This window comes from Coloeus monedula, assembly GCF_965178545.1.
Source record: "Coloeus monedula genome assembly, chromosome: 15".
NCBI classification, from domain to species: Eukaryota; Metazoa; Chordata; class Aves; order Passeriformes; family Corvidae; genus Coloeus; species Coloeus monedula.
Window position 1 is genome coordinate 9,898,012 of NC_138795.1, and position 24,376 is coordinate 9,922,387.

Here is a 24,376-nt window from a genome sequence, read left to right on the forward strand (position 1 = left end):
TTATCTTATGCAGAACTCCAGGGAGAAAAAACAGTTTAAAATTACATTTTCAGAGCTCATGAGGTATTGTGGATAATTTGGCTAGATCCAATTCAGCAAGGCTGAAAAGAGGCAAGAAAGGAAGTTATGGACAGGAAAAGAGATAGAGGAGACGAACAGTAATCAAGAAGAATAAATGCTAGCTTTGATGTGAAAAAGATGTTGATTAAGGAGGAAGGTCACAGCATGCAATGAAATACAAGATGAAAAAAAAAATTGTTATTCAAATAGAAGGAATCAGGGTTTGTCGTTATTGTGATCACAGGGAGAGCAGGGGAGCTAGTTACAGCTGAAGGGAGGTTTCTAATGTTCTCAGGATTGATCACAACCTCTTCCCAACATTTTTCATCCTTCTCAAGTCATATGTGTTTGATGGATATGATGAAGAAAGATGAGGAAAGGTGACACAGCTCATGGCTGGAGGGATAAATGGTTTTAGCTACTAAAAATGGAGACAGTACTTTGTGAATGAACACAGTGTTACTAATGGGACTAATGAGAAAGCTCAGGTTTATCAAGCTGAGGAAGCTCAAGTTTATCAAGTGCAGTTCTATCCACCTGGGGTTATTCTCTTTCTAAGTAATTTACCATTGTTATTACATTTTGCATGTTTACACATTTACTATTATTACCCTCACAAAATATTTGGACTGTCATTGAGTTGGAATGACCAGCAGTTTCTGCTTAGGCAATGTAAGATTACCAAGGATGCTCGGGACTGACAGCACAGGACTTTGTAATTCCAAAGTTCAGGCAGTCAATACATTTTGATGTTAATTGATATCTTTGTTTTGATTAATATTAAAATGGCTCATCAAAAAAAAAGAAGAGAGAGTTAGAGAGTTCTATCTAGACTCTGTATAATCCAGCTACAGTACTACAAGTAATTTCAGGTTGCTACAGCATGTTCTTCCACTCCACACTTAAAATAAACTTTTTGGTGAGAACACTGTTATGTAAGGCTGCAAATGAGATTTGAAACAATAATAATTATCCAGCTTGCCACCTATTTTTAATACCTAAGATGGAAGGCACTGAAATTCAGAATGAGAAAGAGCAAAGCACAGCAATGAACCCATCTATTACAATTAGATCTGATTCAGTATTAGGTTAAAAATAAGGTCAGGTTCATATTTGTAACTAGCTATTACTAGTAATACACTTGTTAACCACACTGAAGTGAAATCAGGATCTGAGAATGTGTGCCTGTGCAGTGAACTTCTCCTTTGTCCTTTAGCACATAGACAAAGAGATTTCAGAAGAAAATTTCCCTCCCCAGGCTCTCTTCAGAGGAAGCATTTAAGCAGGAGCCAGCACTGCTTGGAACTGGGCTCGAGAACTGATGCTGAGCTGGAGGGCAAGGCAGCAGTTTAGCCAAGCCATCCTTAGCAGGTTATGCAGACCTGTTTTGTCACACAAGACACCTGCAACATCTCCAAACCAACATGGATATCATATTAACATGCACTAGAAGTCATGGGTACTCCCCAGCTGGGTTTATGCTTCCTTCACTGTAAGATAGTGGCAGTGCTATGAAAGAAATGTACATTTACTACACAGGAAAGTGGGGGAGCAATAACTCAAATTTTCTTGCTGCCATTCTTTTTTGCAGCCTTTCTGTAGCTTAACTGCTTGGCCCAGCTCAAGGTCATTATGACAGTAACGGTAATGTAATATTGGTTACATTAATCAACTAATGAGTAAATATCTGAAAAGAAGAAAAAAGAAGCAACAGCTATAATATGGAGAGAATCTCCTTCATTCACTCAAGTAAACAGGTACAGAATGGCTCCAACAGTCAGATGTTGCCCGGCTGAAGTGGAACAGAATCTCCAGGACCAGACAAGAGGTGCAGAATAAAGGTCAGAATGGTTGAAGTGCACAGTGAACTACTTCTCAAGGGCACAGTTAAAGAGTAGAAATGTTATGATAATCCTAAACAAAGTGTCACCTGGATTTATTGACATTTAATAGGATAGCAGTCTCATTCCAAGGAAAATGATCCTCATTATGGCCCTGAAGCCTCTCCAGCTACATTAGCCAGCTGCTTTCTTTTGGAATAATTACTGCATTTTGGCATAAGTCTATGGACCAAGATGAGGAGAGAAAATACATGCTGCGAGATTTTAGCCATAATTCGGATGTGGCATTGTGTTTGAGATTTCACAGAAGTGAGCAGTTCAACCCCTTGCTAAGATGTTGCAGCTTAAAAAACCGCATCTCTTACAAGTCCTACATTTTTCATATTCCTAAAGCCAACTGTCTGAAAGCCAGAAGCAGTGGTTTCTCTGCTGGGTGTTGGCAAAAAAAGCAAAGATATATATCTATCCCATATCTAACACAGGAAACATTATGTAGGAATTGTCCGTACAAGGCATGAGGGATGTGCCAGGTTTGTGCCACTTACAAAAAACCCACTTGGGATCATATTATCTCCATGACAACTGCTTGTACATATTAATAATTTGTTGTGTACTTAAACATAGCTTATGGAGAGGACTGAATAATAGGAGTTTTTCCAAACAAAGCACTTATAACACAAGCTGTGCTGATCAGAGAGTCACACCAGCAATCAGCAAGCCTACAGCCTCGAAGTGTGAGCTTAGCAGGACATTTCACAGATGCTTGTGTTATGTGTCTAAAAGGAAGGAATTTAGGGATGGGCCCAAGTATCTATTGACCTGGCGTCTCTACTCTCGACTCTCAATGCTTCTGTCATGTTTGGAAAGTGAGTTAATTTCAGTATCATGTATTTGTCCATCTGGTGATAAAGTGATTGTATTTGTCCTGGCAGAGGTGGTGTTTTTCAAGTGCTCTAGAGATTAAAACTGGTAGATGATAGGTAGGAGGGACATGGCCCTGTGCTCAGGTGCACAAGGATGTACCCACTGCCCCAGTGCTCCTACCCAGCCAGGCTGGACACAGAGCATTCAATGTTCATGGGGAGAGAGCAGGACATAAAATATTTGCAAAATATGAAGCTTCTAATATTTGAGAATCAGCACTCTATTCCTAGCTTTCTAAAGATTCTTCACTATGAAATATCTGTAACCATAGTGATTTGAAAATGTGATTTTCATGGTTACTCTGTAATTTCTTCTTTCAGTAAGACACTGCACTTCCTGCTTTTTCTACAACACGAGGGTGAATCATGAACTAGCAGGTTTCAGTAATATGTTTTGTGGTATACAAGGTGGTTAATAATGAGAGTCCATCTTTTACAGAAGCCATTCAAAAGCAAGTGGGCCTCTGTTGATAGTGGTATTACTGATGTCACTGATTTTGTCATGTACTATATGGACTCTGAAATTAGTCAAATATACAGAAATAGTATTTGTTTGTGGTGATGTAACAAATATCTGATGTAAATGTGTTCTATTTTTCTTTCGGTCTTTTGCAATGGTTCTACTTAAGATGACAGGTTTATCTGACTTAGTAGGACTGTTAAGACACAAACCATATATTTTATCCAATAGTGGCCAGTATCTGAATATGCAAGAGATTACGTCACGTGTACTTCTGATTTTAGTCGATCAGAAGTCCCTTTCCTCATAGAGACAGTTGACTTCCATACAACTGTACCAGGGTCTATATTCTTTGCTTGCAGAAATACATGTATTAATCAAAGCTGGCAGCGCTACATCTAAAGGTGGCTCATTGTTACACTATTGTATAGCCTTTTAATTGTATAGTATAGACTTTATATTGCATTGCATAGCCCTTTAATTCTGCATTTAGTATTAAAACACCATAGCAACAGACATTTTGGACATGCATTGATGGGTAATTTAGAATCACTAAAATATTCAGAAAGAGTCAAGTGTGAAGAAAACTAATTTATGTGTTCCTTACTCTACAATGCTAAGTTGACAATACGTTGCATAGTTGGACGGTGCAATATAAATCTGCATAAATCTGCATTTAAACACTGATGTCTCATAGTACAATGGAAATGTTGGTGTTACTGATAACATTATTGCAGTTGCTAGCACCCTCATCCATGAGTTTGAGGTTAATTTAAGACTAGCACAGAATTAGTTGGCACTATAAGCTAACAGCTGAATAACCTACAGCTGGATGTGTGTAAACCTAAGTGCAGTCAGCCTGACCAGTTCACCTCTCTCCAGAATGCCACACATGTGACACACATGGGTCCCTGACTCAGGTGTCAGCACAGCAGTGTGGCCTCAGTACCCCTGACTCACTGGGGCAGCCGCACCCAGACAGCTCCTTAGGTACAAACCACACACACACCTGGCATATATTCATATACTAAATACAATTTATTACTGCCATCTCACAGGTCACAGTTTAATCTTACTGTGAATCTGAAGCCCTGACAAACCGCTGACTTACGCAACGCAGTATGTATCCTTTCATTATCACGTTCTCCTTTGAAGGCTCAGATAAATATCTAAGAAGAGAAAAGCAATTGGGACTCTCTAAACTATTGATTGTCATTCTGAAGTCAGAGGGAGGAAGGAGGTCTGATTTCTGATCCACATATAGACAATTCAAAATAGTATGAGGATAAAATACAGAGCTAATGCTTGGGACGGAGATGGAAACTGAGGATTTCCCCTTCTCTCTGAGTGTCCAGATAAATGAATCCTGAATTTCCTTTGCTGAGTCCTGAATTCTCCTATAGTGAGTGGCACGGCTTCAGCTTTCAGTAGCAAGCAGAGAGTGCAGAATCACTTACCCCTTCCCAAGTGGAGTTTGTCTGAGAAAGAGCTATGACTGAGTCTTTTCAAACAAGTGCTCCTTTCTTTACCACTATGTTCCTGGGAACCAGCGGTGGAGTTGGGAACCATGACAGTTGCTCTCAAGACAGCAGTGATTGTTAATCTCTGAGGAGTCTTGATCCACACTAGCAGGAAGAAACTATTAACCTGGCTTGTTTGCCTATGAAACTGCAACTGAAATCCTGCCTTGTTTTATCAGGTAGGTGTGAGGAAAGCACAGTTTATGTGAATGGTTTGCAGTGTGATCCTCAAACATCTAACTATGCCAGAAAGTCAACAGTTATTAAAGAAAATGAACTTTAGCTTGGCAAATTACACAAGAGTTGATGTTATTGCTTCATATTCTTTGCTCAAGACTGTTTTGGGAAGATGTGCTACAGAGCGAATTCTTGAAACCCATCACTTCTCAGTGAATGGTACTTTTCCTTCCACAACTTCAAGCACAAAACAAAGGCCATCTGACGATGGGAACCTGTGTAGGAACAGCAAAAATGTTTTGGAAGATAAACAAAACCTGAGTCAGGTAATTCAAACCAACTGATGTGTAGCAGAAGACTATGACACCAAGAAACCGAGACTGACCCATGAAAGCAAATATTCCTTACCCCTTGCTCACGATGGAATTCTTAATTTGCTTCAATAGTAGGCAAAGAATTTAATAAGCCAGACTCCACATTAGGCAAGACAATTAACACAAATTAACTAGGAAAAGTCATTGTACCCCTTGAAATTAACAAATCAACATTTTATCAACATTCTGACCCACTTAAATGAAAAAATATTACTTTTTTTTACTGATAATTTCATGCCTTTTGTAAGTTATTTAAGGGAAATCTTCCTCTATAATTTAAGATGCAGATTGCAATAGAATACATAATCCATTAGAAATTGGTGATGCATATTTCTTACATTCTTTTTAATTGCAACTTATCGCTGTCTTACTGATATATTTTGCCTTAGGTAGCAAGTGTCTGATTACACTAAGGTAGCTGAGGTCACCACTAGTTTCCTGAAAAAATACCACCTTCCTGAAAGTTTCCTGAAAGGTCCACCACTAACTTCCTTTACTGAACACTTACACTGCACTTCACACATTACTTCTGTCTAGACTTCCAAGAACTCTTTCAGTATAAATTGTTTTAAAGAAATGCAGCACGGCTTTTTTAACCTAAGCATTATCTAGTGGTACAATTACAATGGTATTTAATGCTCATGATTTAGAAGGGAAAAGCTTTATTTCAAAGTACCCAACACCAGCAAGCGCCATCCACTTCCCTCTTCTCTGACGGACACGATAACTGGGCTCAGGACTTCAGAATCACAGAATTGTTCGGGTTGGAAGGGACTTCTGGAGATCACCCAGTCAAAACCCCCTGCCAGGGCCGTGTCACCTGGAGCAGGTGACACAGGAACGTGTCCAGGAGGGCTTTGAAAGTCTCCAGAGAGGAAGGCTCCACGCCCTCCGTGGGCAACCCGTTCCAGTGCTCTGCCATCCTCAACGTAAAGTTCTTTCTCGTGTGGAGGTGAAACTTTCTGTGTTTTAGTTTACGGCGACTGCTCCTCGTCCTGTCACCGCAAAGACCCTGACACCAGCCTCCTGGCACCCGCCTCGGAGATATCTAGATGCATTAACTGCAGCGAGAGCCATAAACACTGTGGAGCCGCACAAAGCCCTCAGACACACCGCCTCCCGACCCCGCAGTAGGCGCTTGGCAGGCGGGGACCGTGCCCCGCCTGTGCGCCGCGAGAAGCCGGCGCTCAGCACCCGGGCACAGGAGGGGTCGGCACCGCCATATCGGCGACCCCTCACAGCGGTGCCCTGGCTCCCGCCTCAGCGCTGCGGCCGCATGGGAAGAGCGCCAGCCCCCGGGCCAGGAGCAGAACCGGGAACAAGGACCGGCACGGAGCACGCCCACCCCTCGCTCCCCGGGCGGACGCGAGGTCACTGCCCTCAACCGCCCCCTCCCCTCAGAGCGCACTCGCGGCCCCGCCCTGGCGCCGCGCACGCGTCGTCGGCTCCCGCGGCGTCCCCCTCCCCGCGGTGGGGCCGGGGCGGTGACGTCAGCAGCGGCGGCCATTACACGGTGCGGAGTGAGGAGCGGCAGCGCTGCCGCAGCCGGAGCGCCCCGGGCCGCCCTCTCCCCGCGCTCGCCCGCCCTGACGCGTCGCGGCCGCCGCCGCTGTGGGGAGCGCGGATCGCAGGGGCCCGCGGGGCGGTGCGGCGGCAGCAGCAGCAGCCGGAGAGGAGGAGGAGGAGGAGGAGGAAGGGGAGAGCGGGATGGAGGAGAAGGTCTTCACCAAGGAGCTCGACCAGTGGGTGGAGCAGCTCAACGAGTGCAAGCAGCTGTCCGAGGGGCAGGTGAAGAGCCTCTGCGAGAAGGTGAGGCGCGAGGGGCTGCGGGGAGGCGGCGGGGCCGGGCAGAGAGCTGCCGGCGGGGGTGGTGCCGCTCAGCCGGGCGGGCGCGGGGCCCTCGGGCGGGCCGGGGGCTCGGCGCGGCCCGGCGGGGGGAGCGGGCCGGGAGCCGGGGCCGGGCGAGCCGCGGCCCCTCGGCTGTGCTGGAGCCTCGGCTCCGCCTCCCGTTCGCTCAGCGCCTCCTAAAATGGCGTCGCGGCCGTGATGGATCCTCGGGAGAGACCCCCGAGAGACCCCCCGGTTAAAATGTTAAATCAGCCCCCAAAAGCGTGAGTTATTACAGTGGAAATAAAAGGTTGCGGTAAGCGTTTGGAAATTACAAGCGATGAAGAGCTGCTGTTGTGATTTTTTTTTTTTTTTTTTCATGATATGAATAACCACAGACATGTTTATAGCTAATTGAAGGGTAAATTTCCTTTGAGGTTTTGGCTTCCCTCAATAAGGTTCTGGGTTGCACGAAATTCACAGAATAAACATTCGAGATCCCATATAACTATATATTTTCGTGGTGATGGTTTGAAAATGTTGAGGCGTGGGTGTTACAGAGCAATGTGTCGATTGAGACGTTTGTAGCTTAGAAAGGTTGTAAGGCCAAGTCAGGATAGATTGCGTTTTGGAAATTAAGGAAAATGTTGTTCTGGTAGCATCCAGAGGCATTTTCCAGTTGAATTCTAGTTCTGGTTGTAACTTAATAGTTGAGGGTGGTTGTTGTTGGGTTTTTTGTTTTTTTGGGTTTTTTTTACTAGTGAAGGTTTTATGTATTCTGTATTTCTAGACTAGAAGATGGAATATTTGTGAGTTGTTTGGGAAGTGGATATTAACGAATACATGAAGTTATTGATGTACTTGCCACAGAAAGTACTTAGAATATTTTAAAATTGGAATCATGCCTTCAAATACTACATCGGGTTGTTTTGGAAGCAAATTGTTTCAAGAGGACTGTCTATGATCTTAGTAAAGAACTTGCAGTGCTTTTGGCCAGACAGGCTTTTGCTCCAATATAGATTTTAGTTCACTTGTATGCCAGCAACTCAACATTGTTTCCATTTGATCCAGGCTGTGTATTTTAAACGGTGTTGCAAGCAAGTGGCAATGTCACTGCCTGGCTATTTCCATGTGCGTCTCCAATGACAGTGGTCCAGCTTCTTCCTTGTATTGCTTTGTGCGAGAGGCAAGTATTTCACTTGCCGTTGTTTATAAACTGATGGGTATTGAGTCCTGAATCCCACAGGAGTGGGTGCATATGGCCTCATTTTGTGGGGCTGTATGGTAACTTGCAGGACCATGAGGGATGTACAAAAAGCTTGCAGTATGCTGGGGGTTTTGGTTCAGTGAGGAGCAAGCATACAACTAGAAATTCCTTACAGGAGATACAGTAGTCCCAGTCATCAGTGTTGCACAAGATGACATTTTCATTTTTTTCCAGTGGAGAATAGAAATGAGCTGTATTTATGGATAAATGTGTAACGCTCCTCACCGAGATAATGGTAAATGAAAAAATAAAAGAAAACTTTGTCTGACTAATGTGTGTTGAGATGAGAGGCTATGAGAACGTGAGAGCAAAATCTACCCGAACGATGTCATTTAGCAGCAGCCTTCATGTTGGCTGAGTTGGGTGGCTGTGAGCTCTGGGTAGGGTGACAGTTCCTTCTGTGTGCTGGGTGTGTGGTCAGCACTGTGCAGAGTTCAGCCAAGGGGCTGGTGATGTTAGGGAAAATTGATTTGTTGCTGGTAACTACAGGTGGATTTACTTGGACTTTCTGCTAGGAGTAATTAAGTTTCTTCATGGTTGCTGAGGCAAGGAATTGGAAGTAGGCCCTTGATGTCCGAGTTTTCCATTTTGTCTCTGCTGTGTTCATGGAAGTGGGGTGTGAGCTGAGTTCTGCACCTTCCTGCTGAAGGACAGCACTTGCTTTAATGTGTTCCCATGCTCCCAGCACCGACTCTCAGAAATCTCTCTGGGTTGTGCTTTGTTTGGACTGTTTAAGTAGTTTTGTGGATGTAACCACACCAAAAGGCTGTTTTTGCATAAATGGCTTAAAGACAGTGTCAAATACAGCTATTGTTCCAAAGGACAGATGAGGACCCTACTAGGTATAAACTGTTCTTCACCACACTGAATTGTAGCTAGGGCTAGTTAAAATAAACAATCAAAAAAAATTCAAGGGCTTTTTCCTGATAACACTGTTTGATTGGATGATCTCCCTGACGAGTATTTCTTGATCTGCTGGGGCTTTGTGTGTGCAGGCTGGTGCCTCTCTAATAAGGACAAGCCTAACGGCTTTCTTGTATTTCAGTATTGATACCTGAAGAACATAACAGCTTTTTACAAACACAGTAATTGTGTGGCCATTTGTGCATCCCAGTTACTTTCTTGGTGTGTCTTTCACTGAGCCGGGTTACCTGGGTGGTGGTGGTGGGAACTGGGGAGAAACATCTTTGAAGTCTAGAAATAATTTGTAACCATGAATAATACATTATACTTCACAGATGATTTGAAATAATCAACCTCTTGAGTAGCAGTTAAATTATTCTAGGCTTAGTACGTGCTCTGTATTTAATGTTACATCAGTTGAGTGACCAATTGGGTGTGCTTTGCTTCAGCACTTGAGAAGAGCAAGTTCTAAAGAAGTGGTCAAAATATACCCAGTCCAGTTACATGTCAGCAGTGTTTGTCCTGTTAGTGCTGAATTGTTTATTGGCAGAGGAGAAAGAAAGTCCTTTATTGCCAGGTGAGAGTTTTTCCACTGGCCATTTTGAATGAAAGGATGCTGGTTTAAAGTTTCTTTTTCATACATTGTGAGGGTAGAGGGAAATGGTCTTGTCTCGTCTGTGTGTAGATGCCCTTTATCACAGGAGCTAGGGTGTGGTACATTGCTCAGGAAGGTGGGATGACAGTCTAAATTTGCACAAAGGAGTGAGGTGAATTTTTGGATAGCGTATATTTTGGTTATTGCGGAAGGTATCTAGTGCAGGTGGAGGCAGAGATGTCAGAGTCACTCTCTTGAAAACACTACTCCATAATTAGTGAGTTTCAGTATGGCATCCAGTTTTTGGAGAGAGAGATGACTATTTGGTCATATATACTGTGTAGAGTGTTCAGGGTTCTTGAATTGCTAGTTAAACACCTTTGAATGGACAGTGCTGCTAGACAAAATACTGTAAACTAAGTGAAGGGCTGATACTGGTAAAGGCATTCAAGGAGCCTTGATTCAAGCTTTGACTTCTGCAGTTTTTGATCTGTAACAATGATATTGGTTACATCTGCTTTTTGATTTGTCACCAGTGCTAATATTCATAGTGTAAATATGTTTCCAGGCCATACTGTCCTCTGGTAAGTAGCTTGTTCATGGTGTATTTTTATAATTTTTTTCCTGTTGCAGAATTTTGACTTTAGCACCTGATCTTCCAAGTTAGGGGTTCTCTAACCAAACATGCTTATATCCACTGCGGCTGTGTGAGTTGCTCAAACTCATTTAGCTTATGTTAAGTGACTTAATTCTGAGAGGACAAGTATGTTACTAATGAAACTAAAGCCTCTGCAATCAAGGTTCAGTTCCTCTAATGTATAGAACTTACATGTTTTGTGGCTCTCACTCCTGTGTTTTAAGCTGAATTGTCTGCCCGACTTCTTTTTCAGACAGAGGCACATGTTCCCTTCTACTTCTCTGCTGTTCAGGAGTTATCTTTCTTAGCGGATTACTTTTGGCCAGGAGTGAATGTTTTAAACTGTTTCCAGTTGCATTTGCAAGGGCTTTTTCATTAGCTAGCTTTTGCATTCCCATATCCATCATGTGTAACTAACTATTCTTCAGACTAAGATGATTGGGAAAATTAGTGTTCCTGTCTGAACTTGCTGTAAATCAGCCAAGAAACGTGCCCCAACAGAATTCCCAGGTAGTGGAGAGTGTGGTGTACCCTGTGTGGTGGGCTGTGTATTGGGCAGGTTCTGTGTCCCTCCACCCCTGGCCCTGGCAGAAGAGGAATGTGCAGCATTGCAGTTCTGCCTTAGCACTGCACTGGCTTCTGGATTCTGTAGCAAGGGAGCTCTGCTGCCAACGGCAGGAGGGCCCCTCCGTAGCTGTTCAAGGGGCTCTGGGAGACCAGAGAGTGGCTTAGGGCTTCTTTGTTGAACTTTCCCAGGGATTGGGTCACTGATGGGGCCATGTAGTTGCACCTTCTGTCTCTGAAGAGTTACGAGTATAGTGTACAAAGCCTATTGTAACATTTAAATAACTGTGTTTTAGATTATTCTGGAACACTTTAAAAAAAAAAAAAAGTATTTTCATGCCCAGTGTTCTGATTTGTTGTGATGGATTTGTTTTGTTTTTTTTTTTTTTTCTGGTGGATTTTGTTTTGGTTTGGGTTTTGAGTGCTTTTTTTCTTTTATTGTGGTTGATAATGTAAAATGGAAATTATCTCTTTCCACAGAAGGCATTTGAAGTGTCAACCTCACCAGCCTTCTCACCTAGTCCAGATTTACATAGAACATCTTGATGTGCATATGAAAATTCAGTCTTGAATGTGCCGCTGATTGTAGCATCAGCAGCTTTCTGGGTTTTTTCTTGTTTGTTTTTTTTTTCAATTCTAGTAAATCCTGTAAAAATTGAGTTGTGCTGGCAGTAAGATGTTTGGGTTTGGTTTTTTGCTTTTTAATTGCAGCATTAGTTGTGATCAAGTAGGAGTGAAAGATACTTCTATTGTTTTGGGCATAGCTTAAACTAACAGCAGTAAGCACTCCTAAGTCAGAGCGAGTTCCTACTTGAGTTCTACCAGTTTAAGGCTGAAGATATGGATGTGGCTGCAAGACTGATGTCCTCTTCCAAATCTACCTGTGCTAAGGCTGTTGCCTCCTCAGATGTGATGACAGTGCTGCTCTGATTGCTTCTGAGACATTTTCAGTTACTCATCTGGGTTGCCTTGCCCAGCACAAAACCCAGTCCTGTCTGGCAGGAGTTCACAAGGCCTCGTACAACAGATCTGTGTGAGGGGAATCAGAGGAGCAGGGATTGAATTTTCACCCTTGCTTAGGGACCCTTAAACACTAGACCTGTATTCAATAATGCTGTTGTTAGTTGTTTTTCTTCAGGTAGTATATATTAAGCTGGAAAAAGTCTATTCCTGACTAAAGAATGAATGTTGGAGCTCAATTACTCGGTAGCCAGGTCTCCAGGATTTCTGCTGAATGTCTTGAACATGCCTTCCAATACAGGTGTTTCATGCTTGCTGGTCGGCTCTAAACTTTTTCTTGAGTTTTGACATGCCATCCTCCAACTGGTATCCTGACCTGTAGCATGACTGCCAAGCTATGTTGGAGTTACTGGAACAAAAGGGTTGAGAACTTCTAGTTCATTGCATGAAGCTGGACTTGTGGATATCAGGCATAACTAGTTTGGGAGTAGGTTTAGCCTATTTCTTTTAACAACTTGAATGATTCAAAATGAATACAGCTTGTTCTACAGACAGGACTGAAAAACATCCCTGTAAGTGGTCAGCTTCCTGCATTGCTGTCATCTTGGAACTCCCACGAGGCAAGGGAGGCATAAAGGTTCTTGAGTTATTTGCCTTCTTATGTTTTTTAAAAAAGATTTTTCTAGATTATTTTTCTTCAATTTAAAATTAAAGATACTAAGATCTTTTGTGTGAAGCAAAATAATGACATCGAGTTCTTTCAGAAGATCCTGTTCCTATCCCCACTGCTCTTGTCAACTACTGCTGGATAAATACCCTTTCCCCCTTCTTGCAGATTTGCTTCTGAGGGAAAGAACACTCATCAGTTACTGAGTGTGTAAGACTGATCTTTTCAAATGGAAATGTTGAGGGGACTATCAAAGTTTGAATGGTGTCAGTCCTTTTGTAAGGTAGAGAGGGTTATTTGGCAGAAGTTTGCTGCTTGCATGCTTTCTTGTAGATCATCTAGAATTTACAGGAGACAAAGGAAAGTGGTTGTCTTATTTAATCTTACAGCAGTCCTGGCATTGGGATTGCTCTTTTGGTTGGCTAAGATCTTCTATTTAAACTGGTCTCTCTTCTCACCGAACAGAAGAGATTAGAAATGAAGGTGTAGGTGCTTGTCACAAATCCAGAGAGAAAGCAGATGTATCATCTTCTGTCCCAGCAAAAGACTATTTTGCAGCTCAGACTTTTTTGTGGATGGAAATCCTGGTTTTACTTACTTTGGAATACTAAATAATTAAAAGTCACTGGGGAGGTTTGTATTTTAATTTTGCTCCTACTTATACATTCACATTGAACTCCTTAGTGGATTGTGGAGTTCAGCATAAATCAGTTTCCCATTTGTGTCATGTGTAATCTGACTGCCATGCCCCCTTCACAGAAGGGTTTTATTGGAGGCTTCATTTATCTAATTTTGTTTAAAATGTAAGACAGTGAATGAAAACACTTCTGCTTTAAAAAATGAGCCCATCTCTTGTCTGAACCTGCTCTCTTTCCTCCCCATGTAAGGAGCGGGGGAAACCTTTAAACTGAAAAGCATTGACTCTGCAGAAGAATTGCTGACTGTAATGGATGACTTTGCTTAGAACTGGAATCTCTTCCAGGTCATGATATTTGGACAGCTAAAGCCAGTATTCATCCTAATTAGCTGATCATTGTGTCTTTAGTCACATCCTGTGCACCTTAGTGACAGGAAATTATGGGTGTGGTCGAAGTCTTCAACCTCATCAAAATATCTTTATGGTAACTACAAATAACTATTTCTTGGTTACAGTGGATGTTTCTCATTACATACTTTACTAGACAGCATGGTGGGCTGCAGGTGTGAATTCTGGTCTGCCAAGAATGACATGTTACCATCTGCAACCATGACTTTGGAGCTGTGTTGTCTAATTAAAATAGTGGTTGTATTTCCTTTACTGAGTTAGTGGTAATCTTTTGATGAGTGCTTCATAGTGCTGCTTCAAGCATTGAATTCTACACAGACACAGTGATGTTTACTGTTTGGTTTGGGTCTTGTCATTTTCTTTTATGTGGCCCAGAATTTTTCAGGGTAGATAATTGGGCTGAGCTCATGCTAGAATGTCAGAGCTCGTGCTAGAATTTGGGGGCCTAAGAAGAGGTTGGAGTAATTAAGAAATATCTGGTATATTCTGGAAACAGAGGAATTTGGGTACAGATTAATTCAGAGGACTTTGCAGAAATGGACCACTGGAAATTATTTCTGTGAGCCAACGCTGATGATGTATGCTGCTCATGAGGGAAGCTTGCTTATCCTCAGCACAGAGTGAGTTGAGGAAGTAATATGGATGGGTTATGGCTTTTATGGCACTTGACTCTGAGCCTTAATTTGTGGCATATAGGATAAAAATATATGGAGGGAGCAGGGGAAGTAAGAGAGATGTTTGCATGCATACAACCACTGCATCTCATTAAATAAACTGAGGATCTGAAAAATCATATGGTAGTAATGTTAATAGTCATCTTTTCAAAACTCTCATCCATGGTAGTTCATACACTTGGATCTTGTACTGTCTTAAAATGATGAAGCTGATCTTTCCATTTTAAGAACAGCTTTTTGCTGAGATGTGCTTTGTAAGCAGAGGCACCAAAGCAGCTTGGTACTGTTAAGCTGGGCCTTTAGATGATGTGCAACAGGCCAGGTATGGTTTAATTCTTAAGTACTAGGTTGTGCTTTTTATTGTGCTACTCTTTATAAAAAAGTGAAAATTGGTTGTTTTCTTGTGTGTTTAAACCAATATTGGTTTTATTCTTGTTGAGTTTTGGATTATACAAGTCTTCTCTTCACAGTGAAATGACTGAGTAAGCCAGTATCAAGTCGGAATGAATTCCAGTCACTATGACTAAACTGAAATGTATTTGATACGTGCATATTGTTTGAACTTTGAGATTGTTCTGAGTAAAATATGTAACTTTCCACCTCTGTGTTTATGACAGTGTTTGTTTATGGCAGCATTGCACTTGGTGGTTCTTATACTCTTCTTGTTTAACTGTCTCACAGCTGTGTGTTTTTTCTGCATTAGACTTTATTGGTAATTGGCTGTAAAATTAGCATTTATCAACTTGAAGTAATGTTTTCTTTGCAGTCTTATTCTGTATCTGCATTTTATTTTGAAATGTGAGTGTAGTGCTGAAAAAATAAACTGATTCAGAGGCGAGGTCTTACAACTGTAATATAGTAGGTTGTTGATAACAAGTTTTTGCTTAAGTTAAGTACCCCACACCACAGAAGTTTGACTTGTGGTGGTATTCTACTATGTAAAAAAGATTAATTAAGTGTTGGAGGTGTAGAGAAGTTCAGGGCTGTCTTAATGGTAAGAATTGTTAAGAACTGAAAAAAGGCAGAGATACCAAAGAGTTAGTAAGTACTCAAGAGAATCTGTTTATGAATTTTGTAATTGTTTATCCTGATGATAGGCAGTGAAGCCTGGATGTTTCAAAATGTTGATGTCAAAATACTGCAGTGTTGCACTATTATTCTTTGTGGCAATAGGTCACTGGGTTTTTGAAGTTCAAGGGGTGGTGTGTGTGTGTGTCTTACCTAGTTCTCCTTTGTCAGGTGGTTGGATCAAGGAGTTTTCCACCTTCTACTGAAGGATGCTGAAGAGTGCTCTACTGCTTCCTCTCTGTGAGGAAGTGTAGGAGAGCTGCTGGTGGGAAGTGCATTTGTTGGAGGGGAGGATGGGTGGGGGGAGGGAGTTGTGTGATGTGGTGAGTAAGCAGCAGAGATCATGGATCTCGATAAAAGAATCAATAAAAAGAGGGAGTGGAACCAGGTGGAGTTCACAGGGCTGTGTTTGATCCAGTACAAGGTCAGGGGCACAGATACTGTAGGGGTAGTATTAGTGATTTCTTACCATTGTGAAATTATAGCATTAAATGTAATGTTGTCTTACCAACTTGTGTTTGTATTGTGTTACAGTATATTAAAAATCCTTGGTTGTTTTTTTTTTTTTTTTTTTTTTTTCCCTTTACCTTTATATAGGAATTCATTTAATGTGGAAGTTGGGATATAGTAGACTGCTTGTTGGTGGCTTGTTTTCAGGATGTTGTTTTTTCTATCTTCAGCTCTGCTGAAGCTCATTTGTAGAGCCAAGTAGAGTGTTTAAGCACTTGAGGTTGTGCCACTTCTAATGCTGTGGGACATAAGACTGTAAATGAACTAAGCAGTTCCTAACACAGTGTTGCATGGAGCTGGTTTTAGAACATGGAAATGTTGGAATCCCTGCACCAGCATTCCTCCACTGCAGGATTTAAGCAGAGGTTGCTGTTTTGCAAGTTGACCTGGAACAGTCGTTTTCCATCAGAGTAGCTATCTGACTTCTCTGTGTTTTTGGTCATGTGCGTATCTGAGTGATTTAATATCTCAGAAACTGAGGAAGCAACAACTCAGTTGCTGAGAACTCTGCCATTCTCAGCACAAACGCTGCATACCTTTGATGAAAAATGAATGCTGCATTCTTTGTGCAGTGCTTCAAGTGTGTTAAGAAAATCCAGTGGTAGAAACATTCTAATTAAAGAGCAGGTTTTTTTTTAATATCGAAGTGCTGTAAGCATCTGTGATGTTCTCTGTCAAAAGGAGAATTAAGCTGGCTAATGCTTCTAATGTAAGAGAGTATTAGAAGAGGCTAAGGCTGTTAAAACACCTTCAAAACATCCGGTGAGTGTCACTGCGTTAAAATTAACTCAAGTCAGGCTGTCTTAAAATAAATCTGCACTTTTAGCATCAACCACAAGCCAGGAATGACCTATCTTTAGTACTGAGCACACTGTATGTGGAAACTGTCATATGAGACTGACTTTTGATGTAAATATGTCTGCAGAGTGACATCTAAAGCTTTGTGTTGTGCAGGGTGCTTAACCACGCTGCATTTTTGCATTTCTTTGCAGTGTTGAATGAAACATTGAATTTAATGAATTTTCCATCGTTAAACTTACATGTTGCTTCTGTTTGAAGTGGTGACTGTGGTGGTCAGCCAGGATGATATGTGGGGACAGTGAGACCACTTTTGGGTGGGAGTGTCAGCCACTGTCTTGTAGACAACTTGGATTATAGAATGGAATATAGTTTTTATATATTCTCTTGTAACGGAGGTAATGAGGTAAAAAAGGATCCTTTTTGAATAGGAGCATTGACTATTGAAAAACAGGGAAATCTTTGTAGATGGTAACTAGTAAACTCATTACTATTTATATTTCTAATACTGTCTTGATTTAGCAAATCATTGTGGCATGTGTCTGGTGACTGTTCTGAGAACAAACTGTAACAACTGTCTTGCATTATTTCAAAATTATCTTTCTGGTGCTATATTTAGCCTGTGCTTCTTCATACAAATTACCTTTGTCTGCAACTTATATATATAACACAATTTTTTTGGAAAAAAAGGGTGATGACAAAGATCTTACCCAGCTTTGGTTAATAAAGACACAACTTGATGTTTGTGTTTAATCACAAAACTTGTTGAGAAAGCTTGCGCAGGTAATGACTTGCTCTGTAATTGCTGGTACCTGTGGATGTTTTTTTCATTCTGCTTCATGCAGGACTCCCTGCCCCTTGCAGGTAGGTTGAAGATGTTTGTACAAATGGGTGCCAGAGTGTTGGTAGTGTTTTGACCATGTCTGAGTTTGTGCGCTGAGAGGTAAGATGTTGGCAGGATGTTTAGATTTAATTTTTCAAAATACTTAAAAACTTCTTAAGTTGCAGTAGCAATGATCATTGTTTTATGCCTCACAGAACCATTTTTGTAGAAAGTCTGAAGTTTTACTTAAGATACCATCCTTAAGGAGGGAAAAAAGCTACTCAACTACTAATTACTTGTACAAGGTTTCATAAAGCAAAATGCTGTTTTAAATAAAAAAACGTTTACCTTAAGTGCTTCAGAGAAGGAAGGGACAAGAGGTCCTAAAGAGAGCAGGTAGCAGAGTTGGAAGTCGTAGAGTGTGTTTTGAATAAAACGACTGTTAATAGACAAACTCACAATTTATGTGCTGTTTTGTTTTATAGGCTAAAGAAATTTTGACAAAAGAATCCAATGTACAAGAAGTGCGATGTCCAGTCACAGTCTGTGGAGATGTCCATGGACAATTTCACGACCTCATGGAACTTTTCAGAATTGGAGGCAAATCACCAGACACAAACTATTTGTTTATGGGGGACTATGTTGACAGAGGATATTACTCAGTTGAAACAGTCACATTGCTTGTAGCTCTTAAGGTAACTTTTCTTCTCAGCTGTACAGTTTAGTGTAAAATATATCATTACTATCCTGACTACACTTAATATCTATTATGATTTTCATAATGCATAACAATGCATTGGTATTAGAGGTACCAAAACTGACTTCTTGGCTGTCTTAGTTTTCTAAGTCACTTCTTAAAAAAAATTCATGTTCAGGTGCAAGCCTGAGCTTTATCTAAAATGAGTGTTGAGTTTATTTATTACTTGACTAAGTAGCAATTTAAGAATCTGCTTGGAGAGATCAGCTTAATGCACAGGTGTAGTGAAGTCCACTAGTAATAATAAATACAACTTGTAATTAATCTCAAAAGTATTTGGCAGTTGAAGATTTCAATAAATTATTCCTTTTTTTTACCTCAAAGGTTATAATTGAATCTTCAGAAGGGTTTGGTTTTGATTGCTTTATTGACGTGTGGCAGAGAATGAAAAGTGCAAATTCTGTTCTGGGGAAGAGTTACTCATTGGTGCTCTAAAATAAACTGTTCTGTTTAGGTCCGTTACCGTGAACGTATCACAATTCTTCGAGGGAACCATGAAAGCAGGCAAATCACGCAAGTTTATGGTTTCTATGATGAATGTTTAAGGAAATACGGAAATGCAAATGTTTGGAAATACTTTACAGACCTTTTTGATTACTTGCCTCTAACTGCCTTGGTGGATGGCCAGGTATGTTGACATTTGACAAAGTTGAATGTTTTTTGTTGTAAAGGGAGCTCTTAACACTGCATTCTGTCAGTTCTCATCTTTAAGGGAATCTCATGCAGATTTTCTCCTAATCATTTATTCTAAACTGTTCTAACTGCACTGATTAATGCAAATAAACTTCATGTATGTTAACTCTTGCAGATTTTCTGTCTACATGGTGGCCTCTCTCCATCTATAGATACACTGGATCACATCAGAGCACTCGATCGCTTGCAGGAAGTTCCCCATGAGGTACTTTTTTTCTAAGCCAATGAGATTGATGATTCAGTATGTACTGGGGGGTTGAGTTCACAGGCTGAAAATGAAATTCAGATCAACTTAGCAATATTAAAGTGCCTGTCTTCCTGTTCTGGATTTTTTAAAGGAAAAATGAGGGGCATCTCCTTGCTTAAAGAAAGAAACATACTTTTCAAAGCGCTGTGCAGGGGTGGTTTGTGTGCAAGTTTTTTGTGGTTTTGTTGGGTTCGGGTTCTTTGCACTTCACCTCTGAAACATCATCTATCTACGTCTCTTACAGGGTCCAATGTGTGATTTGCTATGGTCAGATCCAGATGATCGTGGTGGCTGGGGAATTTCTCCTCGAGGTGCAGGTTACACATTTGGACAGGATATTTCAGAAACCTTTAACCATGCTAATGGCCTTACGTTGGTTTCAAGAGCTCATCAGTTGGTAATGGAGGTGAGCAGGGACAGCCTGTGTGTTCAAACTTTGGATTGTGTCCTTGGTCTGATTATTCCATGCTCTGTGTGTCAGGGATGTGCATTTGCTGCTGTGACAACTGATGATCCAGCTGAGAGGCTTCCAGAGACTTGAGCTTGACAGTATTCATGTGCTACTAAAGGAGTTTGACAGTGGAATAACCTTTATTTTGGCCTTGTTTTCCTGAAAATTTACAGTAATATCCCAAATCAGGCTTTGGTACTAGATGTGGTATTGCATTTCTGTGTAGATAAAAAGGTTTTAAAATATGTGTTCCTTGAAAAAAAAAGGTGTATTTTTTCTTTTTAGCTTGGATGTATGCTTTTGTTCTTGGCCTCTAGTTATTCCTAGCAGTTCAGATTTTTAAATGTGTGTCTGGATTCTGGTTTTGGTGATCACAGTTGAAGGTTCAGAGTACTGTGTACTTCAGAATTGCTGTTTTAACTATTTAATGTTAATGCAATGGAGAAATCTTGCTAGGTGGTTTGTTTCTTGTTTTTTTTTTTTTAATATCTAGCTCATATTTACTAGTAGGAGGCACCCTATGATGGCCAAAATTCCTTTACCCTTTCTCTCTCCAGAAGGAAAAAAAGACACGGCCTTAAATTTATTTAAAATAACCCTATAAATGCCACTTAGAGCTGTGTGCATTAAAAGATTGGTTTCTAGTCAGGTGGTTACATGGGGTACGTGCACTTGGTTGTCATAATTATTTTTTTCTTCCTCCAGGGGTACAACTGGTGCCATGATCGGAATGTAGTAACAATTTTCAGTGCTCCAAACTATTGTTACCGTTGTGGCAACCAGGCTGCAATTATGGAACTTGATGATACTCTAAAATACTCCTTGTAAGTATGTTTAAAAATGAGAATTACATTGCCTGTGATTTTAAAATACCACTTAATTGTGTTAAAGTATGGGGTTTTTTTCCCCTCTATGCTTCTGGGAGGTGGAGTGAATATGGAATTGTTGGGTTAGTCTTGGAGTCAAGCCTCTGGAACAGTTGCTGTTGAGATCTTCTCTGTCAGATTAAAGTGAGACTCCTCATTTTTGTTTTGTATAATTACCTGGATTTTAATGAATTACTGTGAAGGGATGTGATTTGAGAGCAGGAGTAATCTGTCACATCTAAGGTAATGCCTTCCTGTTGGTCTCGGGCAGGAGACTTTGGGAATCTTTGAATTCTTCAGATGTTGGGGTGTCAGCTTTTTGAATGAGATTTCTAATTAACTACTGCAGCAGCAACTTAACTAGTAAATGATGCAAAAGCACTGTGCAAACTGCCCTCTTTGATAATAACTGGAGACTTTACCTTTCTAAATAGAGACTAAAGTTTGACCAGTTTGAGTCTTAAAGCTAAAATTAATTTCTCTCCAGACCTTCATGGTAAGAGGAATTTAAAATGCGATGGTTATAAATACATACTAATAGGAGTGGAAGAGCTGTAACACTTATTCTAGAATACTTAACTTGGTTGATGAAACTTGCAAAGATTCACCTGTATTAAACCACTGTAAATTCATAGCTAGAACATATGTGAATGTAAGCTGAGGTCTTGTGTTTTCATTGATGTCTGTGCTCTTCAGTTTGCAGTTTGACCCGGCACCACGCAGAGGTGAACCGCATGTTACTCGTCGCACCCCAGACTACTTCCTGTAAAGAGATTTTAGACCTGTACAGTATTGCCATGAACCATATGTTGACCTAAAGAAAATGGGAAGAGCAACAGTAACTCCAAAGTGTCAGAAAATATTTAACATTCAAACTTTGTTTTCACATGGACCAAAAGACGTGCCATATTCAATACAAAGCCTCTTGTCGTCAACAACTGTGACCACTTTAGAATGAATCAGTTCATTGCATGCTGAAGCAACATTGTTGGTCAAGAAACCAGTTTCTGGCATAGCGCTATTTGTAGTTACTTTTGCTTTCTCTGAGAGACTGCAAATAATAAGATGTAGACATTAACACCTCGTGAATACATTTAACTTTCCATTTAGCTATAGCTTTATTCAGCATGACTGTAGATAAGGGTAGCAGCAAACAATCATTGAAGCTTAAAGAACATTTTTAAAATAAGTACCAAGGCCTCATATTTGTTCTGAAACTGTTTGTTTGTTTTATTTTCAGGGAATACTGTTTAATTTAATTGTATTGATTATTTTTTTTGTCTGCACTCAGTTCCCTTTTCCACTCTGCCCTACCATATTGTCCCTTGTAATTGTCCAAGGATAGTGAATTACTTTGAACAGAACTGTTTTTTTCTGTAAAACAATGTTACTGCAGGACAGAGCTGCAGTGTTTTTCATAATAAACTTGTGAACTAAGTATGGAAAAATGTCAAAATTCTAATTGCATCTCAGGTCAACTGTGGTTTAATAAACTAACGTGTAGCTGGATGGGTTTTATAAACTTGTATAGAAATTTCCACCTTAAAAATAACTAAAACTGAGGTGATACGGAGTGTGCTGGAAAACTCTGACTTTTGAATCCTGTCCCAGGAAGGTGCCTGGGCCTGTGTCTCACAGCTGAGAACAGCTTGCTGGTTACTCACATGTTGCTCTTTCCCTCTTGGTGCTCCTCTGAAATACTCAGAAATGGAAGAATATAGGATCACTTAATTGATTGTGTGTGGCTTTATTTCAACTGTAAATCTAAGTTTGAGTCATTTACAATGTAGGTGCTAATACTTAAAATCATTTTTCTGAAAAACTAAGAATAAAACCAGTTTTCTAAATATTAAAGGAAACAACTTGAAGTTTAGTACTATGTGTATTTGCCCAAGCTTCCATTCTGAAAAATAGTGGTACATGGTTTATGTTAACTTCTGTTTAAATATTTCCTTTCTACTAACTTCTTCAAAATTGGAACCCTGATTTGATGGTTTGGTTCAAAACAGAAATTCAAATGTTATGCCTTCTTAAAGCTTGTACGTTAAACTTCTTGGGTACATCTAAATTATGTACCTGGCTGTTCATTTAATAGAAAGACTCCTAACGTTCATATTGTTTGAGACTTTTAAGTTTCTTGGGCACAAGTAGTTTCTGTAATAACATGGAGGTTTGTTTTTTACGCTGCTTGTTTCTAAGGGAATGCACAGAACTTTCACAAATGTCCGACTCACCTGGAGGTTTAGTCCTAGACATGCTTTTTGGGGCTTTCTTGCTTTTCTGAAAAGCTGGAGGACCACTTAATTCTTTAACTTGGAAAGAAGATGCTGCATTTCATCAAGCATTATTTCATCCCCTTTCAGAAAGCCTCAAGTGGTTGCTTTTCCTTCAGCAAAATTTGAGCTTTGCCCTGTAGGTTGGGTTCCAAATGGCTTCTGGAGAGTGCAGTCTGCTGTAGTTCGATCTCTTACAGGAAGAAGTGCATGCTAAAAGTAAGTGCATCTGAAGTGGCTTTTTTTAGTATAGTGGGAGCTTTTGCTTTGATCACTATTAAAATAATCCTTTGCTGAGAGTAGTTCACTTTCCAGTCCTGTCACTTGTCTTTCTCTGTGTTTGTGTAGATGGGACTTTGTGCTTTCATTGACACCATTCCTTCAAGAGGAATGACTTTGCCCTATTTTCTGCTTTCCTTGTTGCCTTAATTGGCGTGACTCATCTCCTCTGGCGAGGAGCAGTCCTTGCCTTGCTTCAGTTTCTGTACACAAATCCAAGTGGTTGTTAGTAAAGTCCATGGACAATGTTGGAGTCACTCCAGTTTTCGTGCTTTCCTCTATACTTATGTTGACCGCCTGTGTGAAGATGCCAGTGAGAAAGCCACATTGTGAAGAAAAAATTGGTTGTGCCTATGGAGCACTAACCAGCTAAAACCATGTTTGGAAGATGCAAGAGAAGAAACAAAGCTTCAGCTATAAATAATTGGGGTTTGATTTATTGGTAGCTGATTGATCAGTTTACCTGCACAAAACTTCCTTTACTTCAGCCTCTGAGCGTGGTGGCTGCAGAGAAATGAGATGTGTTGGAGATCAGTGGTGATGTTTCCTTCATCTCTACAACGACTGCTGCATTCCATGAAATGCAAAATAGGTATAGCTGGAAATCCCATATTGTGGTGGTTTATTCCAGTGTTTAAGTGGGAATGTCACACCCAGCTCTTAGCGGGGAGGGCTTACATTGGGGTTCAGATTATTAGATGGCAGTTGGGAATGAAATGACACTTTTCCATGAACCACTCCTCTTTTTTTATTCTTTCTCAGAACTTGAATAGCGCCAGGAGAATGCTGGTGTACAAAGGGGGGAGGGTTTGGAGCTTTCCGTATTTCATTTTGTGTAAGTCATTGGCCATATCAGACGTAAATGGATGTTTGTCCAAGGTAACCAATGTGTGTGACTGTCACCTGGTGCTCATTTCAGATTGTTTCTAGCTGCTGACACTTCTATACACACTCAGTATCCCTGCTCCACGTGCTTGGGCCATGTTACATCGTTTAGGTCTTTTGATAATATCCTGGCAAGATACTGGATGCATGGGAGAGCGCAGACAGTGTTACTCCTTCCCCATATGTCTGGATAGTAACAGAACATATTCTGCCCTTTGAAAGAGGTGGTATG

The 24,376-nt window shown here is 40.8% G+C and overlaps 1 protein-coding gene across 1 annotated transcript; it reads left to right on the top strand.

Annotated features, from left to right (window-relative positions):
- The first annotated feature begins 6,857 nt into the window (after positions 1-6,857).
- Positions 6,858-22,442, top strand: PPP2CA (protein phosphatase 2 catalytic subunit alpha). Its single transcript, XM_082291241.1, has 7 exons — positions 6,858-7,164; positions 18,179-18,388; positions 18,905-19,078; positions 19,259-19,348; positions 19,635-19,796; positions 20,547-20,665; positions 21,404-22,442. The coding sequence occupies exons 1-7, from the start codon at positions 7,063-7,065 to the stop codon at positions 21,474-21,476; spliced, it is 930 nt and encodes a 309-aa protein (XP_082147367.1). The 5' UTR covers positions 6,858-7,062; the 3' UTR covers positions 21,477-22,442.
- The last annotated feature ends 1,934 nt before the right edge of the window (positions 22,443-24,376 follow it).

Excerpts from the sequence above, each read along its gene's own strand:
- PPP2CA (XM_082291241.1), top strand. The coding sequence starts at position 7,063 with ATGGAGGAGAAGGTCTTCACCAAGGAGCTCGACCAGTGGGTGGAGCAG. Across the intron at positions 19,349-19,634 it reads TGCAGGAAGTTCCCCATGAG|GGTCCAATGTGTGATTTGCT; the intron begins GTACTTTTTTTC and ends CGTCTCTTACAG. Across the intron at positions 19,797-20,546 it reads CTCATCAGTTGGTAATGGAG|GGGTACAACTGGTGCCATGA; the intron begins GTGAGCAGGGAC and ends TTCTTCCTCCAG.